The sequence below is a fragment of the Alosa pseudoharengus genome, unplaced genomic scaffold, assembly GCF_046254945.1.
Source record: "Alosa pseudoharengus isolate Yale_2024_CS ecotype anadromous, Long Island Sound unplaced genomic scaffold, YU_APseudo_1.1 YU_APseudo_1.1_scf_16, whole genome shotgun sequence".
Taxonomy (NCBI): Eukaryota; Metazoa; Chordata; class Actinopteri; order Clupeiformes; family Clupeidae; genus Alosa; species Alosa pseudoharengus.
Window position 1 is genome coordinate 6,112,451 of NW_027468630.1, and position 20,670 is coordinate 6,133,120.

A 20,670-nucleotide genomic window follows, 5' to 3' on the forward strand; every position below is an offset into this window, starting at 1 on the left:
CGTCACTTCCTTGGCTTTTGGCCACTTGACCACTTGTCTCTGCCCTGGTCCTCTGAACGTGGTCTCTTTGTCACACCCACACCTGCATCTCCTCAAATCTCTTAGTCTCATTGTCTAAGTCCGTTCCAGTCGTTGCCGAGAAAGTCCGTCCGTTTTGGCCCTTCTTCCATCCCACCTCTCGGAGGGCCGCCGGGTTGTTTTTCCTTGTTCGTTTTCGTAGTCAAGTCAGGGGTGTCTCCAAGAGGACTCCCAGTACAGTCTCTTTCCTGGCCGCCAACTGCACTTTCACTAATCTAAAAAATTGTGCAAATTGTATGCATTGTGTCATTTAATAAGTGATCACTAGTATTCACTAGTTAAACTACTTGGTGATCAGTGAAGTTGACTGCTAACACTCACAGAAAAGACAGGACCATCTTGAAGAAGGAAGAAATAAGATCTATTTATTTATATTTTTCAAATATGACATTTTAATTGACTAATTCAACCACCTAAACTATATATTTTCTGAAAGCATGTACCCTATAGATGTGAACATAGGTTGAGACATATCCCGACCCCCACCCCCCCTTTGTTGCACTATGAACTGGTAAACCAGATGTATGGCCGATACATTTTGGCCTGTATCATTATGGGGAAACTAATTCAACAACCTAAGCTATATGTATATGAAAAGCTCCTTTCCAAAAATGCTATAAATCCATTTTTGAAAACATTAAAAATCATGCTATTTAATTGTGTATTTCAGGTAATATTAATAAAAGTGCAGTTGTTTTGATTGAGTAAAGATACATCAAATAACAATAACCCAATTACAGTTCCACTGAAATTACTTGGAAAACAAAATAATAATAATAATAAAGATGATTTATGAAAATGCATTAAAATGGAGGATATAGCATTTTGGAAAAGAGCTCTTCATATTTTCTAATAGCATATACCCTCTAGATGTAATGTGTCATGAGTTGAGACATGTCCCACCAATAGCTCAACCAAAAAGGGCATGTTACCTCGCTGTTCATGAGCTCCACTGGCTACCGTTAGCCACCCGCATCAGTCACTTAATACTTGCTTACAAAGTGATTTCTGGGTCTGCACTCACTTACTTAAGTCCTCTCATAAAGGCTTATATACCTGTGGGCCGCTGCGCTCCTCCAAGGAACATCGTCTGGCACTGCTGCCCCTATACACATGGAAATCCAGACTATTTTCGTGTGTGATCCCCCAATGGTGAACCGACCTGCCAATTGCCACCAGAGCAGAGCCGTCCGTGTCCCTCTCTATCTTCAAGAAGCTCTCAAAGACCCAACTCTTCCAAGGATTCCTCCTCTCCTAGCACTTCTAACAACCTAACACACCTGACATGCACTTACCATGCACTCCCCTCTTCCTTCCTTTACCTCCTTCTATTACCACTTCCTTTTATTACCACACTTTGGCTAGTGCTTGTAATGTCAGCACTCTTATCCTCTAGTAATAGTACTGACAGATGCAGTAGTTATTCCTACCTAAGGTCTCCTTTGCACTGCAGCTTTCATGTTATTCCTTTCTGTAAGTCGCTAGGAATAAAATCATCTGCTAAATGAATAAATGTAAATATGCTTTTAAAAAAAAGTATAGTAAGGCTGTTTATTTAGATTTACACATGGTTCACCTAGTATGGAGGAGGTTGGGAGATGTCTGAAATCATGTATAAGCATTTTGAAAATATACAGTTTAGGCTATTTAATCAGATATTCCTTAATGGCACAGGCCAAAATGTGTCAGCCGTACCCTTGGCTCACCTATATGCAGTACAGGACAACGTACAGGTCATGGTGCAACAAAGTATGGAGTAAGGTGGGACATGTCATGTAACTCATGTTGCATCACATCTAAAGGGTATATGCTTTTAGAAAATGTGTAGTTTATGTGTAGTTTACGTGGTTGAATTTGTTTTCTCTGAGGATACAAGCCAAAATGTTTCAGCTGCTGAATCACATACAGTACACATATAAGAACTGACACACACACAGTCACAGTAATTGTACTGAAATGTTTTCGTTGGTATTTTTTTCTTTTTATTTCGTAAATTAACAGAGCTTTGATTTACCTTTGGTTTGGTAAGCATTGTGTCACATGTGTGTGTACAGTATTAATGTAAATATACAGAATGTACTTTCAGTTGTAAAAATCATAATCTCATAATAAATTCATAATTCATTTCTCAAAATTGAAAAACAAAAACAGGAAAATAAAACATATAATATATAACAAAGAATATTTACACTCATGGGGATTTTGATGTTATATTAACATGTCATGGAATCTATTTTCCTTTTACTTTAGACAGGTGATTGACTCCAAACATGTGATCCCTCAGGGGTCCTGCAAACAGGGACAAATTACTGTATTAATATTGAAGACTCATTTGAAGGTGGACAGGCTATTAGTGTTACCACATACACTAGCCTTCCAACAAGGCTAAGAAAAATTTGATCCTAGTAAATTACTTGATACTTGTGATTTCCTCTTAAAATCCATGAAGTAACCGAAATGTTTTGTGTCAAAGCTGTGCTTACCTGTGTCGTAGAGTCTTTACATCTGATTTTCTTGGACATCACCCTGAGCTGTTCTTTTATTCTAAGAGAATAGTGAAGAGACATTGCATTAGCTTAGCATTAGACCATGGCCAGAAATAAGTTTTTACAATCTCTTTCATGTTATCTGAATTTTAAAAACTTACTTTTCTCTTTTCTTTATCCCTTTGTTAGACACACCAAAATAAATAATATCCAAAAGTTACATATTAATGCAAGTTACACATTATTTAGGGTGATGTAAATACGAACACAATGACATACTGTTCATGGTTTAAATTTAATAGCAAAGGCTGGCAGATACTACATGGTGTTTGTACTTACAGTAGTGATATGGCTGCAGGGCAAGCCATCCAGAAACAAAGACACATTCACATGGCAGAATAATAACCTGCAGATCACTGAACATTCGTGTGCCTGTCCCTGAGTTTGAACAGACAGAAAACAATGATGATGATCAGCAGCATCCATGCATCTAAATTATTTATTTCATATATTCCTGTCTCTTTTAGAGAAATGTTCTTATTTCAATATTTACCCAATTTCATGATTAATTCTGTTGTCAGTGCAGTGGCATTTAATACTGGAAGGGCAGCGGCTCCAAATATGTACACAAAAACGTGAGGAATGGGGATATCTGAACCACAGGAATATCATGTATTGTCAGTACAACATAGTAACACTGGTAAGGGCATTTGTTTGCTCTAGGGGATTCAGCTGAGGATAATCACTTCCTTGTTGTCCCTGTCAAGGGCATGGTCGTGGATCCCTCAACAGGCACAAGCAAGATGCAATATACAGTTGAAAGGGTGGGGATAGTGCAATATCAGTATAGACTGAGACATGATGCATTAAAATGCAAAGCTTATGTTTTTCCTGAATGTGTTGTCTACAATGTAATTTTCTCTGAATTTCACAGCATGATTGGTAATGAAGCTACCAATTCATTAGCTTTGTACCTGTTGTCGTCTGGGGATGGTTAAAGCCTGAAACAGCAGTAAGACAGTAGAGCAATGCATTCCCGCAAATCAATCCAGGACCACCTACATTCAACAGAAAACATGTTGATTTGTATTTTATGTAGGTCAATTGATTAAACACAATTAAACAAAAAGGGAAAAAAATCTATGTGTGGTGGGTGCACATTTAACGGATGTATGTAATGAGAATACTTAGGTAAAGAAGATAGCAGTTGATGTATTAACATATGAAAGACAATGTGTTGTATATTTACTCATAGGTTGGGTTGCACACCTCCAGAATTAGTTAATAATTATGAACAGTTTCGGTTTCAGTTATGATGCAAGAATGTCTATGAGTATCTTACATAAATTTTTTACATGATTTTTCACTTCTCATACATTATCTAAATATTCAGCTATAAAAAATAATTACACTACACCCATTACATAAAAGTTAAGTCAATATGTTTGATAAAAGCTTTTAGCTAGTAATAAGTCCCTATTATTAGCTTTATAAAACATACGAGCTACAAATGGGCTCTATTTTAGCTATCTGAAACGTTTGGTCAGAGACGTAGGGCCCTATTTTTCCCGACGCAAAGTTTATTCCTATTTTACACTCGAGTTTTGCGCCATGCACATGTCAAAACTTTCACTATTGACTGACAAGGGGTTACAATCAAAAACATTGTCTGAAAAAAGCAAAACTTACCCCAATAAAGTTCGAATGACTAAATAAAAATCCTGGGACTCGTTGCTAAGGGCTGCTTACATCTTGTGACAGTGTGTCTTCACCGCTGTGCTTTATATGCGCTTTTCGCTATAGACCAGGTTATTCTCGGTCAGTGACGTAATGATTTTTAGTTGGGTGTAAGATAGCGATTTTTGGATCATGTGTCTGACCACACCTATTTTTTTAAATGACACGCTTGTGGGCTCAATGCTCAATTGAACTGGTGCTCATGGCGAAAAATTCATTTTCAAAATTAAGGTTGTGCTGAGTGTACGATACATATAATATGTACAACATCCACCAATTTAATAAAGTAGTAGTATGTCAATGACAGAAACATCACCTACAACCTTGAACATGCGCTAATGTTGTACAATTTATTATTTTGTCATTATTCAAGGGATATGATTTGAGGATCCAAGAATCCAACCTATTGACCTTTCACCTTATGAAGATGACATCGCTCTTCTTGTTCAAGTTGTAAACACTATGTTGCCATAACAGAATCTATACGGCATTCTGATCAGCTGTTTGTATGCTGTAGGAGAAACACCACTGGTGTGCATATTTCTAAGCAGATCCTTTTGCACTAGGTTTGCAAAGTTGTTTCTCTTGAATATAGAGCAGCTGGTACTTCTCCCAACCTATTCTCATTAGCGAAACGTTCCCCTAGGAATGTTTTCGCAAACCCAGCCAAACGTACCACCAGGTACATTTCTGAGGCGCAAACTAGCCGGGGGGGGGGCGCTAAAGAGAGACGTTTAGACATTGTTTACTACAGTTAGGTCTGGTCCTTGAATTTCCCCTGGGGATCAATAAAGTATCTATCTATCTATCTATCTATCTGTCAAATTAAATCGTAGCTTACACAAGCTCAGCGGTATTCTTTGTTTACCAAACCAAAGTTTTGAATTAATAGTGCCTATATCTTGCTACGTTTTACAAAATATAAGGGCACAAACCCTAAACTGCCGTCTATGAGTTAGCTGCCACATGTAGGTTGGTTTTGTTTTTCGCGAGCAACCCAGGGGATTTTAGCTCAATTGTCCGCTCCGAGGCGCAGCTGTTCACGGGTTCGAATCCGGCTGTGTGCACTTCAACACAACGCATGAAGACCAGACTCGGCACATGGCCGGATTCAGAGATGTACCTGGTGGTACAGTTAGCTGGGTTTGCGAAAACGTTCCCAGGGTAACGTTTCGCTAATGAGACCAGGTTGACTTCTCCCCCCCTCTGGTTTCGTCTGCCACAACACCAGGTATCTATCTACATTTTGGGCTGCTCTTAGAGCAATCTCACTCTCTCACTCAATGTCATTGGGTCAATGTAGCTATGTAGGGGGCGTCCGTGGCCCACTGGTTAGCACTCTGGACTTGTAACCGGAGGGTTGCCGGTTCGAGCCCCGACCAGTGGGCTGCGGCTGAAGTGCCCTTGAGCAAGGCACCTAACCCCTCACTGCTCCCCGAGCGCCGCCATTGTAGCAGGCAGCTCACTGCGCCGGGATTAGTGTGTGCTTCACCTCACTGTGTGTTCACTGTGTGCTGTTTGTGTTTCACTAATTCACTGATTGGGTTAAATGCAGAGACCAAATTTCCCTCACGGGATCAAAAAAGTATATATACTTATACTATACTATACTTATACTATACTATTCTGGTCAGGAGGCATGAAATAGAACCCTAGTGTATAAATCTGGGGTATTCTCACTGTATTCTGATGTGTTCATATGTTACTTCTGTGTGTAGTATACAACAGGGAGAAGTCCATACCATTGTATATAACTTTGTCTAATACCAAAAGCCTGACTAGATGTGGACACTAAGGGAGGCTTAGGCCTGTGTCTATTTACCATCAAGAAGGTCACACTGCCCTGTTGCTCAGGAACATCAGTGATAACATGGGCCGAAGTAGACAGCGTGTTGTTCTGTTCAGACTAGTATTTCCATCTGGTCAGAGTCAGTTTTGTACACTGGTTGGCACCTGCCATGTTGGCATGGTTTACGTTCGTATGTTTTAGTAGAACAGGCTTTGTCTTAGGTTTTGACTCTGAGAAGGATTCGAGGAAGCGACTTGAGTAGCATCTTCTGTCGGGAAGCTCAAGTAGCCCACTTCTAATAACAACCACGACTGTTAGACTGTGCAGTTTTACTGTTTGAGACTTAGTCTGTGTTCTGTTATTCATTGTTTTACCATCTACAATAAATCATCATTTGATCGCCGATACTGATCCATCCAGCCGTCAAGCTTTATTGACCATCTTCAATACAGACCTTAGAACTAAAACACGACGCAACGACCAGGGAATCCAACACTAGTTAAGAATGTAACTGTGTTTCTATGAATACCAAATGACCACCAGAGTTACTAGTCACTCAGACGACACAGGTTGTACCAGAAGTTAGTAGTTATTGCACTTACTTGGTTTACTGGCCAAAATCCAATAAAGGTAATAGAAAAATGTAATAATGCATATTGGAAAAAGGACAACTAACAGGACTGTTGAAATTGCATCTGTCATGAAGAAAGCACAAAGAAGGCATTACGTTTTTTAAGTAGTGCATAGTTAGGCCAACACTGTAATTACACAGAACATTACACTTAATTACATAATTGTTATTAAATAGATTGAGCTGGTATAATATTCCTAAACACTTAAAATAAGAGTTGTAAATATACAACTCACACCACTTCTCATATTGCTTGTATTGTTGCATCCGAAACAGCGCTTCCACTCCAAGAGTAACAGCTAATGTGATGATATACATACCTGAGAATACAATACAAACAATGTTACACTCTCTTCACAATTCATTCAGTAAGAAATCATTTAACATATGATGCTCACAAATAAAAGGATAAGCATACTTAAATTGAAGGTATAATATCCAACAACTATCAGCCATAACAGGATCCAGTTGATTATGTCCACATATGAAAAGCCCCAACGTTCCAGAACAGAAATACCACCTGTGAGGAGGTAAAACATTTAGATATTAACTCAGTTCCTGACCTGCATCATTTCACCAGCCATCAGTTTCTGTCCCAGTTTTTTGTCCCAATTTGATAAATAAAAATATAAACGGCTCTTCACAATGCTAGTAGAATGCTCCATTGACTTCAATGGGATTTCACAACGTTCTACGGTAAAATAAATTCATGTAATTACCGCTGCAAACATATAATTACCGCTGTCAATGGCAACGGGTTTTGTGCTTCTGATACGTCTTTCATATCACTACGCAAGGACTGGAACTTCATTCAAACGTGAAAGCAGACGGTTGATCAGCTGTGTTCTAAAGAATGTTTGATTCAAGTTCAGCAGCGTGTGTTGTTGCGAACTATTTGTTTCTCAGCAAATGCCACGATGAACGGTAACAAATAGGCTAGGTTATGTAGGCTAAAGTCATATCGTGGGAGTTTATTATTTCATTTTGGCAAGTAGCCATATAATAAGCGGGATAATGTATAGAACGCCGGTCATTACTGTGAAAATAAGTCCCTTCAGGGCGGAACAAGACCGGTTCGGTTCTCCCTGTCGGGACTTATTATGACCACCGCGCAGCGAAGCGGCGGTCATATAGGTTTAGTCAGATTTTTTTTTTTTTTTTTTTTTTTTTTCTTTTTCGCATGCCCAAATTTACGTCAATGAGTCCCGGGACACTGAAAGACCGGGGTACACGAAACTTGGTGGGCATGTAACCCCACATGGATAGCATGGAACCATCGTTTTTCGTTTTGATCTGTAGCCCCCCCGCTGGACTGGACCCCCCCAAAGGAGGGTAGGGCAGACACAGTTTTCTGTGAATATCTCGAAAACCGTAGGGTTTAGGAGGACCATTTTTTTTTTGTATGTTGATCTCAAGGGGCCATGTCAACCCATTCCATAACCACTCATTTCATGTATAGCGCCACCTAGTTAAACACAAAAAAGTAAAAATGAGGTGTTGTAATTGAAGGTATCTGTGACCTAACATAGTCAAAATGCACGAAATTGGAAGTGTAGGATCATTATGACACCCTCTGTATGCACGCCAAATTTTGTGGAATTCCGTTCATGGGGGGCCACACAATAAATTAATTTATGTTACTATACACCAACTGGCCTGTAGGTGGCCGGACACAGTTTTCTGTGAATATCTCGAGAACCGTAGGGCCTAGGAGGTCCACTTTTTTTATGTATGTTGGTCTTAAGGGGGCATGTCAACCCATCCCATTACCACTTATTTCATGTATAGCGCCACCTAGTTAAAAATTAAAAAGCAAAAAATTAGGTGTTTTCATCACAATATCTCTGGCTGACAAGGTCAAAACTGCACAAAATTAAAAGTGTAGGATCATTATGACACCCTCCGAATGCATGCCAAGTTTTGTGTACTTTCGTTCATGGGGGGCCTTACAATAAAATAATTTATGTGTACATTTAGTGACGTACACCAACAAGGATTCCCGGGACACTGAAAGACCGAGGTACACAAAACTTGGTGGGCATATACCCCTACATGGATAGCATGGAACCGTCATTTTTCGTTTTGATCTGTAGCCCCCCCGCTGGACTGGACCCCCAAAAGGAGGGTAGGGCAGACACAGTTCTCTGTGAATATCTTGAGAACTGTAGGGCCCAGGATGACCATTTTTTTCCGTATGTTTGCCTCCAGGGGTCATGTTAACCCATTTCATGTGCACACATGTGCACAAACAGATACACACACACACACACACATACATTCACAGTAATCATACGTATGACACATACTCACACAGTAGACACATGTACGCTTGCATTCACAGGCACATACGCAGGCACACACACAAGCACGCACACACACACACACACACACCCACACACACACACACACACTCACACACACACACACCCACACACATAACATAAACATAACACAAACAATCAAGAATTTCTCAGAATAATGAACAGGCAAGATGGAGGTGGGGTTGTATAAAATTAATTTTACATGTGAATTGAAATCTATGAACTAATCATGTTTTGGTACTTGTTGTCTAGCAGATACCAGTGAGAATTGAGTGTGGATAATGCAATTTAGTGAGACAGTTAGAATCATATAGGCCTTTCAGCGTGATTTCTTTTTGTGGAAAAAATGTGCTGGACTGGGCGGCGGTCATATTTTGTACCGCTCTGCGGTACATCTAGTTTTCCCAGTAATGACCGGCGTTCTATACATTATCCCTTACATACCATCTACTGATCAATGTATATATTCATATTCCCTCTCTCTCTCTCTCTCTCTCTCTCTCTCTCTCTATATATATATATATATATATATTGAAATTTTAGATATACTTAAATCTTCACATGAAATAATGATTTGGGCTCTATACATTATACATTTAAATAGAACCCAACACAATGAAATGATAAACATACAAATTTAGTAACACGACACACATAATATGGATGAAGATACCCTTGTGATGACAGAGGGAGGACCTTTCCTAAAAATCCTGTTCTGTTTCCTACCAATAGAAAATTATTTTCTGTCACGTAAAAATCTGAACATTATTCATGAAACTTCCGTACCAAACAAAGCGTTGATAACACTGTAGAATAAGTTCATCCCAACAGTGAACCACAGAAAGTATGTGTTAATACCAATGACTGAAATGTCAGCAAAAACACCTGAGGGACAGAAAAGGGTACACATTATTCATTAGCTATTTGTTACACACTGAACTGGTTTGTATTGTTATGTGTATAGCTCTGTATCTGTATTTCCTGTGTTTAGGTTATACAGTATTTCACACTTGAATGTGATGTTATGCTAGTTTAAGGGCAGATTTCTCCAGCTATATCCCCCTGTGGTTTCTGGCATTTTGTTATTTCTGTGACCTGTCCACTGATGATAAATGTAAAGGCCATAAATTGTGAATATGTTAATTATGTCACGCTAATGACAATAAACTCTTACCTGAAAATATTACTCCAGCAACAATTAAGTATTGAAGCAGGACACTAACAGACTTGATATATCTTTTTGGACATGCTGTGAAACGAGAGAGAATAAGCCAAGTAAAACAAAATAAAACAAAATTATTCATCACTGCACCTTAGAACATGGATACTTACAGGCCTAACAGAATCTGGTGAGTTTGTGACATTACCATTCAGTATACATTATATAATGTAATGGAAAATTTAAATAAATTGTATATCCCATTGAGTGAATATTTTGCATTAAAATAGAATACATTTAATTTACATATCCAACTAGATGTATCGCATAGCGGTACAAAATATGACCACCGCTCAGTCCTGCACATTCTCTCCGCAATAAATCACTCTTGTCAATTTGTTTCCATCCCCTATTCCATCCTCTACTCTTGCAACTCATGCTACAGTATGTGTATACAAGTGAGTGTGTGCACTGTGCACATGTGCTTCTGTGTGTATGTGTTCTTCTCTGTGCGTGTGTGTGTGTGTTCGCTTGTGGTTGTGTGTGTCATCAACATCTCGATTTCTCAACACCCCCTAATTCATCCCCTATTCATGAAAATCTGTACTCTTGTTCAAGGACAATTTGATAGGGTCAGGAGTAATGTCCTTGCTGAGTTCACTCATAAATGAACAGACAACATCAGAAATGAACAGACAACATCAGCCTGACATGTCAGCATTTCATAGCCCACATCCTAGATAAACTTAAAAGGCTTATTTATGCATACAACATGAATAAAAGTAGTAAAATAATGAAGATACATTCTTTTGACAACGAAATTTAAAATGGGAATCAGAGGGCAGTGGTTTTTGGTAGAATTGGAACTGATTTGTGATGTCATGAAGTTTGATTGTTTGACTTAGGAAGTTACCAGCAAGAGTTGCAGCAGTGGAATGGCTGATTTGTAGCCTAGACAGTGTTAAGTTTTAATAGTCAGCTGGAATAGTTAACAGTTACCAGCAAGAGTTGCACCAAGGGGGAATTAAGAGAAAGGAACTACTGTATGAACAAGGGACATGGCAATAATCCAGCAGAAAATGCTTATTTTCCGTCAATGCCCACCAAGTTTCATGTGCCCCGGTGTGTTTCGCTGTCGGTGTGCATCTAGTTAGAATTTACACTATTTTGTATATTTACATTTTACATACACCTGCACATCTACCCATTTAAAACATACCAGGTAGTAAGTCCAAATAGGGAGCAGTCTTTAACACCAGAAGAAATCGAGCAAGATTGACAGTTGCACATGTAACAATTTCACCAATAAAACCTGTAAGACAATATAAAATAAAGAGATTTTAGCCCATTAAGTAGACTAGTAGGTCATGTCATTGATTAATATTGCATAATATTCAGGTGAAATGTAACCCTTCAGATTTATAACAGGAATACATCCTGTGGCATGGCTTGCATATTTATTCTTATACAATTTACAATAACCATCAACAATACCATCAAAGAATTAGAGCCCTACCTTGTTTTACACCATATAGCATGAAAGCAATGAACATAATGATGTTTGGACAGAAGACCAGTAAGTAATGCATCAGCATTGTCCTTCCATTATCTAGTAAAGAGAGAATTCAGGAGAAAAACATGATTTGCACTGCTTGACATGTGTAAGGTTGGGTGTAAGGTTGTGAACTTGAGAAAGTTGACCCCCTCAAAATTACTGGGAACTGTGTCAACAAAGCTGTCTACACTGATGGTTGTCTACACTTTAACTGGAAAACGGTGATATGCTCAGGGATCTCAAAATTGCTGGCCTGGAGTCTGGGGGCTATCAAGTTGTCCCTTCAGGCTACCAAACACCCTGCCTGATGGATATTAGAAGTTAATCCCCAAGTGAAATAAAGTTCTGTAATTTATTTGGCTTTTACACAGTTTTTATTTGCTATACTTTTTGGAGGAAAACTTTGACCACCGTAGCAGGGCTTCCTCCCCCTCTCTACCTATGCGCTGGCCTGGAGCCCTGGGCGTCGAGTGTGGTAAACATTTTATCAACACGTTCAATCTAAGAGAAGAAAACATGTCCCTCCTAGCCTAGATGCTGAGTCTGAGGATCCTGAAATGCCATCCAATCAAAAGGAGGATGCTGCAGGAGGAGCCAGCCCCAGTGTAGATGATTCCCCCCGCATGACTAACACTTTACGGTGTGGACTGAGTCAGTGAGCTGTTTCCCATCCTCTGACCGGAGCCACCACTGACAACCAAGAACAGGATGGACGGCTGCTACTTCTGAAGCAAGATCCACAAAGCGTGACTATCCACTACCTGCCTTCCCCAAATTTGCTGAGGAAATCCACTCTCGTGGAACACCCCCTTCTCCACACGCACACCGGTCCCTCTCTGGGGTGGAAGCACTTGGGTTCATCTCCATGTCATGTGTGGAAGTGGCGGTAGCTTCCTACCTCTGCTTTGTCGACCAGTGGCAAACCCACCCTGCCATCAAAGCCATGCAGGACGACCACCTCCCTGGCGGAGAAGGTATACACCTGCATGAGTCAGTCCTGCAGACCCGTCAACACAATCACCTCCAGGTGTACTGCAGAGAGCTACTGCACCTGCTACTGCAGTCGGATACTGCGACATCGGCAGACGCCCTCAGCAAAGCACTGGATTTTGCTCAAAGGGCTTGTTATGGACTCAATATTAGCCCAGGGCCTGGCACCTGTGGCTCAACCTCTCCAACCGCCAACAGAGTAAGAGTACGATCAGACTGGACGCACTTTGCTGCTTGTAAAACGCGTGGTGCACTATGTTTTCAGTTTTGAGTTTAACTTTTTTCAATTCGAGGCGCTAAGGGCGTCTTTGCAAAAACGCAAGGCGCAACAGCTGCACAAAACAAGAGGCACTCATAGTGCTTAAGCAGCACGCAAAACGCATACTGCCAATACAAAACAGAAAAAAAGACTCCTTTCACTGCAAAAAGAGCATTCTCTCTGATTGCGGCCTGAAGATGCCTCTGCTCAACGCCCTGGTCTCTCCAGAGACATCGAAATATCACTCAACAAAGCATCTCCGGCCTCAGGGACCATTTCGAAGAATTGTGCTGCATTTCCCCGCCAGGCGACTCTCACTGCACAGCCAACCATGCAGCCAGCTATGAGCCTGATGCGCCGGCCACACCGACGCCACCGAAGTCTGAGTCTACAATGGCCCCACCCGTCCCGACCTCCTTGGCCTTCATCCTGAATTCATCCATGAATTCCATAAAAATCCATAACCTGCCTCGCTGCGTACCTGGGAGCCTGGCGACTCAGGCTACATCTACACTACTCTGTCCACACATTGCGTTTTTTAATGCCCGAATCTTGTCCGCACGGGACACCTAGACAGTAGGAGCGGCACCTGAAGTGTGGATCACATGACCATTCACACAAATCAGATGACCATTCAGCAATGTAAAATGTGTAATTCAACTGCACTACCAAGATACTACCAAACACAGCAGTATAATTTGCATTTCAGTCTCACTCACTGCTGGCAGGCTAGTAGTGGAAGTCAAAGTGTGTCTTGGAGAGTCCAGAAACATTGGACTGGCAACGTCCAATCAGGAAGGGAATTGGGTTTTTACGTCATCATTTTCAAATGTTTGCTTATTCACTGCTCACATAAATATGCAAAGACTGCATTTTCAAATTAAGACAGAGCAGACAAATTGTTCCATTTCAGGAGCTCATAAAATTTGGCGGAGTAATGTGGATGACAGGCGAAAATGAAAAGAAAGTCTTTCGTTTTCAAATGAAAAAGGAATAATGGAGACGTAGCAGGTCCTGCACACTGGAAAAAGGCACTGCAGTTTGCTCACCCCCCTTCGCTTTTCACCACTGTACTAACAGTGGTGTAGTCTACATGATATGCAGGACTATGCCGTATACTCACTTAAAAATCAATCAGATTTTATTATACCCACCAAAAATATGCAAAGGTACGTATCAACATACTTTTGTGACAAAATTTTGCCATGAGTTAGTTTTTGCAAACAAGATGTGACAGTAATCTTAGTGCTGCATATGTACAAAAAACCTATCCTTCGAAGACCACCCGCGCCCCACCCTCCTTATCACCCCACACACTGTCTACATGTGCACTACTACAGGCTACATTTCTAAAGCCTGAAACGGCGTTCCAAAATATTAAAGTCAAATAAAACTCTCCATAATTAAATAAAAATATAAGGAGTCTGTATTGCCAGACATACTAAATATTCTGTGCTGTCACCAGCAGAAAAGGAGTCTGTATGCATTACAACTAATAACCCTAAGTACGTTAACAAAAACAATATGACACGTGTGTAGGCTACTATGTCTGAAGTTAGCCACGGTAGACCTACTGGTTTTCACAGTTTTAACCACATAACCTTTCTTACTAGTTTGGTTAACCAACACCTTGTCAACTGTGGCGTTTTCTCCCTCCTTTTCAGTTCACTTTTGTCCAGCCTTCCTCTTTCAGGAGATAGCCTTCCAAACATCACCATGAGAAAACATATGGTGACAGGGATAAGAGATGAAAAGCTTTGGCATGGTTGGTACGTAATATTGAGGGGTGGATGAACAACTTATAGTGAAAGCATAGCCTACTGTAGGCATAAATCGCCTATGTAAAGACACAGTCTGCAAACTAATCCTAGCTCTCCATTTAATGTGTGCTCTTATGGAAATCATGATGTAGCCTACACAATCTGGATGCTGTATAAAAACATAGTGTATTGAGTCATTCAACAGTTAGGGTCTACAATGTTAATTTAATGGGAGAGGTGTAGGGCCTAAAGGGCCCGAGTTCGGCGGCGATATAGGCAGTGGGAAGCTACATCAAGGCGGAGACTGAAATAGGCAAGATCTCTCCAGTGAAGTGAAACTAAATAAACCAATTACATGCAGCCATTTTGATCTACCTATCTCTTTTATTAATTAACTTTGACTCTGCCCACTTGGTGTGTCTGACTTCGCTCTGGCCACAGTGAGCATGGACTGTCGGTAAAAGGCTGTCAAACTCACACCCAATGTTATTTTGGGAGAAGAGGGAGAGGTGTACTTTGATTCAATGTTGAACTAAAATATCTAAAGCCTTTTGACAAATCACAGACTTCAATTTCACTAACACTACTTGACTACTCTGTGTGCAAGTCTGAACTGTGAATGTAGACTGCTATGAGTGGTCAGGTTTTACATATGGGCCTACAAAGTAAACTGCTTTGTTATATCCTTCCAAAGCAATACCCACCCCTTCATATTGCTCACTTATTCAAGATGAATATAAATTGTGTCTAAATTGTGCCTATTGTTTGGATTTACTTCGTGAATTGCAGTTGCAATGTGATGTGAATGCATACAATAGCCTACAGTATGCATTGGTTACTGTGGTGGTAGTTCGGGATTGGGTGTAGTGCCGATGCGTCTGTGGAGAGGCGGTGTGTGTGTGTGTGTGTGTGTGGGGGGGGGGGTGTTAGGGGGTGATCACAGTAGGCCTATACCCACTACAGCAAACTACACTACACCACTGAGTACTATCCACCACTGTTCATTCCCACTGCACAGCGGTTTTGAGGCAGGAAAAAAGTGAACTCACTGCAAAGCTGATGAAAGTCTGACTGACCGAAATGTAGGTTCAAGAAATTGGATGCACCGTGAAGGAAGCAGTTGTCCTTTTCTTTTTCCCCTTTTTTTTGATATATATATCAATATATCATATATATTTGTCAAAGAATGTTCTGGATACTTACACACTTGCAGTGCTACAGTGTTGGTTTTTGATTTCTCATCTGTGTGTATTTCACAGATGTACATTCCTTCGTCCTCAGTTTGAACATCCTTAAGTTTCAGTGAAAAGTTCCGTTTTTTGATATTTAGAAATCTGTAATGTTCAGTGTTTGGTGAGACCACACCATCCTGGAACATTAAAACAACGTCATCTGCCCTCTTCCAGGTTACACTGGCTATTTTCTTAGGCAAATCTCTTCCATCCCACTTGAGAATAGCTGCCTGTCCCACATGTGCAGGGTATCTTTTGGGCCCCACTGGATGTTTTAAAACAGTGATTTCACATAGAAAAGAAAACACAAATAAACAGACAGATTAAAAGACGCCCTAGTACACCAAAGTTACATAGAGTAATACAAGGCATTCTAGCGTGAGTTTAAAGCTGTTATTTTAAGGTAAAACAAATACAGTGTTTCTTAAACTAAAAAAACACACCAACCATACCATTTTTCATTAACTGGATGAATGCTGGAATCCCAAGTCCAAGTGCCAATACAAGAGCAATGACACACAACATACATGCCATGATGAGCAGTGGCAAAGCACCTGAAAGAATAATAAGGTAGGCAATCAGGACAGGCAGAACAGGGAGAACAGAAAGTAAAGAACAAAGTTTTTTTACAGATACCAAATCCTTGGTATAAATGTGAATAAATGCAAAAAACAACGAGAACAACACACACACACACACACACACACACACACACACAATTTATATATATATTCCACTGCTTGGTTGAATTTCCCATTTTCCTACGTAATTTAGAACGTGCATTAACATATGTTATTTGAACACCTAGGAAGTAGATCCATTGTTTTGGCCGTATCACACTTGTATATTAATTTGCCGAACTCGTGAAGTTTAAATGAACTGTCACGTTGCATTCAATGCATGGGCGGATCAGCTGCGCGTCGGGCCGTATTACAACCTCGACTGTGCATTATTTTCTGTTAACAGACCACCGTGTCGTCCATTATCCCTTACATATATATATATATATATATATACATATATATACAGAGTAGAGAATTTTATTTAGTGCCCCTGGGAGCAGGGTTTGTAACTGTCTAAGCATTTAGAAATCCACTTGCATGATTCTTGAAGACCTATATGATGATGATTATGATGATAACAATGATTACGATGATGATAACAATAATAACAACAACAATAATAATAATAATAATAATAACAATAATAATAATAATAATAATAATAATAATAATAATAAGGTGCTATCGTAATTTGTTGTCTTACCCAGTCCCTGTAGTACAACAGTGGTGTTGGCTGATAGATGACCACTGTGGGCTTCACAGATGTACTCCCCTTTGTCTTCAGGCTTGACATCCTTCAGTCTCAGTGAGAAGTTGCCTTTGGGGATTTCTGTGGTGAAGAACTCAGCTCTGCCTCGATATCTCTCATGTGTGGAGTTTGGTAGGGCTTCACCATCTTGGTAAAGCAGCACTAAGATCTCCTGGTCTGTTCTCTTCCAGGTGACCTTCTGCAGTCTCTCAGGGGGGATGTGGGAGTCCACAGAGCAGTTTAGAATCACCTCATCACCCACATATGCAGAGACAGCACCTGCCCCAGTCACTACGAGACGCTCTGAAACACAAACCACAAAAGCAAGGCATGGATATGGTAAATGCAGAAATTCAGTCATGTTCTGTACGTCGTATTACTCAAAGGCCACATAGATACTAGTATTAAATCTTATAAAAATTCCTGAAGCTGATATTAGACTTTTTAGGGCTGTAATCAAGTCATGCACATTACATCATATCTGATAACAATAACCTCACCGATGTATCTAATTTCAGCTGTGACTTCATCTGATTTCAGATTTGTATAGACTTTACAGATGTAAACTCCTGCATCTCCAAGGGTTGTATTTGTGAGGAGCAGAGAGTAATTTCCAGCAGCTAACTCTGTGACAAAATGGGCTCTTCCCCTGTAGGCATAGTCCTGTGATTCTGGTCTCTCTTCTCCCTCCTGGAACAGGTGCACCAGCACATCTGAGTCTGTTCTTCTCCACTCCACCTCCAGCTCCTCCAGAGGTAAGGGGGTTTCCACAGAACAGGGCAGCAGAACAGAACCTCCCAGTTGGGCACCCAGGGGACCAGAGGGACCCTGTAGCAGAAAGGCTACATAAAACAGTAACGTGAGTAAATGAAAGTTACAACACTCTATGTGGTTCGACCAAAATTCTTTCCATTCTGAAAACTTTCTTGTAAATTGTACTGTAGGAATATGGGTTTTGTAAACATGTTGGTATGTTTCTGCAATTAAGAACATCAGCAAAGGTTTACATACACCTACTGTAAACCTGTAAAAGGTTGGCCTAGTTTTATATAATTACTGCATGTTTGGCTACATTCTAATATTGCAAATATGAAGGAATGTTACAACTTCTACATTGTGAGGGAGTGATAGCAGGCATACACTGTAAAAAAGGAAAAGTCAGGGCTGTCCAATGTATCAAACCATATTACATTGTATTTACATGAAACACAACCTTGTTGCACTGAAAAAAAAGAATCACTGGAATTACTTTTATCATGAACCACAAAACATGAAATTAAACAAACTCATGTTTTTCTTTCAAACACAATGTTTTTACGCTGAACTGACACATTTTGCCACAACAATGAATTTATCCAACAGAATCCTGTAAAATCAATGTAAAGCACCTAAGTACTGAACCAGTAAGGCAAATGAACGCATGGGATGCCTTGGTGTCACCATTTCATTGTGTTCCCATGAGCCTTTGCAAGAACACTGAGATAATCACACAGCTAACCGTGTTGCCAAAAGTTTTCACATGAGTTTTCTTAAAGAGGGCTATGCTTAGAGACCAGTAGAATTTGTAACCTACAATTTACAATAATTGTCATCATAGCTTTAGCCATAGTTTACGTCAGATAATCCATCCAGAGTACACTGTTATATTGACAACATGACTAAGCAATTTGACTGTCTTATCCGTAATGACACAAGGACTTGTCATTCTGATGGCACTGACATGTTCATTGACACAGATATTTACTTTTGAGAGATGAACTAAGGATTTTGAGCAAGAGGCTGGCTTTTGCAGGTAGTCCATGGTGTTTTGCTATTTGTACGAATTGTTTTGAGAAATGCATTTAGGCCTATGTTTTACAAATGTCGAGGATGATTCGAGAAATGTACCAACGCTACTGAGAAAAACTGTAATGTTGCAATACTAAGTACATTTGTATTCTCAGTAAACTTAATTTAAACAATTTAATTGGAATTATACTTACAAATTGGGTTACGGCGGCATGCATAGGCCTACATTTTGTAAACCGAAAGAGAAATGCTGGACCAATTCTAGACATATCATTTATGTTCAACCGATAGGCCTACACAATAAAATCAAGTAAATCCAGCAGGGTTTCTTTTTTAGTGTATAATGTAGACTACAGCATAAAAGAGTTGTCCCTCAATCAAAAGAAGGGAACGTAGACTATTTTTTATAGCATGTGCCTTGTGCCAGTGACTCATAGGCCTATTATGCCTAGAAAATTTTTCAATCCTTCGACCTAAAGAACTAAAGAATGCATAGCCTACCTTCAGTTGATGCCACGATCCAGAGCACAATCAAACTTCCCAATGTCATTTCAAATCTGTCTTTTCGAAGACTATTTCTACATTATTAACAGGTTTACCCTACCCTTTATGTATGTCATAAAACACATGAAACGATTATCCTACTACAGGGATATTCGACGTGTAAGGAAGACGCAAAATAATAGTTAGCGTTTACTTTCACTTTCATCATCTGTGACCGAAAGCACAATTCTCATAGGTTCAGTCAAAGATTGTTAAGGCGGAGCAAGATACTTCATCAGGAGCCACTTCCGGGAACCCGGATCGCACGAGGGGGGGGGGGGGGTCAAAATCCCCCTTTATGCAGAGCAGAGGCAGCGACTGCTCCATTGAAGTCTATGGGCATAGCTCAGAATTTTACCACATATGCTAAGGTCTTAGTTCTATAGAGTTAGGAATTTGAATTTCGGGCACGTTTTCATTATCCTCAAACCCTTGTGAACATTTCAGGTACATTTTTAGCATTTTTGAGCATTCCAGTCTGGAGAAAATCGACTTTATATCAGGTGTGCGCCGGTTATTTATGCCGCTGCTGTTGGCGGGTTGCAACGTACGCTCATCAATACGTCATCGACACGCCTCTTTATGCAGACAGGATTCGATCCCCATTTCGCGCCCATAGACATGAACTACGACGAAGTATCTTGCTCCGCCTTAACAATCTTTGGTTCAGTTGTGGCTTTAACCTGGCAAAGACCGATTCGCCTACCTTAAACCAAATAGCCTATGCTATGACATTAATCAACCTATTTGGTGGGCTATACGTTATCACCTATTTAGTACGCGCACGTTATATTCAGTAAAACATGGGCTGTGTAGCTGATGATATAACCATGCCAGCAAAGAAACCACCCTCATTATACGCAAACGTATCACGAGGTGTCAGTTTAGCTACTCATTCATGAATGCTTGAAAAACATATTTGGGATTTTATATTCGAATCCGCTCAGAATTAGGTTAATTAAGTTAATAATTTAATTTAGGAAAGCTAAACCATGTTTAAATTCTCAAGCCATAGCTCACTTGACCGCTCT

The 20,670-nt window shown here is 40.1% G+C and overlaps 1 protein-coding gene across 2 annotated transcripts; it reads right to left on the reverse strand.

Annotated features, from left to right (window-relative positions):
* Positions 1-2,037: 2,037 nt before the first annotated feature.
* On the reverse strand, positions 2,038-19,854 carry LOC143125424 (uncharacterized). 2 transcript variants are annotated; one of them, XM_076286874.1, is made up of 18 exons: positions 19,598-19,854; positions 17,809-18,150; positions 17,264-17,611; positions 16,450-16,551; positions 15,969-16,262; positions 11,718-11,810; positions 11,421-11,513; positions 10,217-10,291; positions 9,829-9,927; positions 7,140-7,241; positions 6,958-7,041; positions 6,693-6,785; positions 3,539-3,622; positions 3,118-3,216; positions 2,904-3,002; positions 2,726-2,744; positions 2,562-2,622; positions 2,038-2,367 (listed from the first exon to the last, which is right to left on the reverse strand). In XM_076286874.1, exons 1-18 carry the CDS (start codon positions 19,644-19,646, stop codon positions 2,359-2,361), a joined length of 2,145 nt encoding a protein of 714 aa, XP_076142989.1. In that variant the 5' UTR covers positions 19,647-19,854; the 3' UTR covers positions 2,038-2,358. The 2 variants fall into 2 exon arrangements, with proteins under 2 accessions (XP_076142989.1, XP_076142990.1); XM_076286875.1 differs by lacking the exons at positions 9,829-9,927; positions 10,217-10,291.
* Between the last annotated feature and the right edge of the window lie 816 nt (positions 19,855-20,670).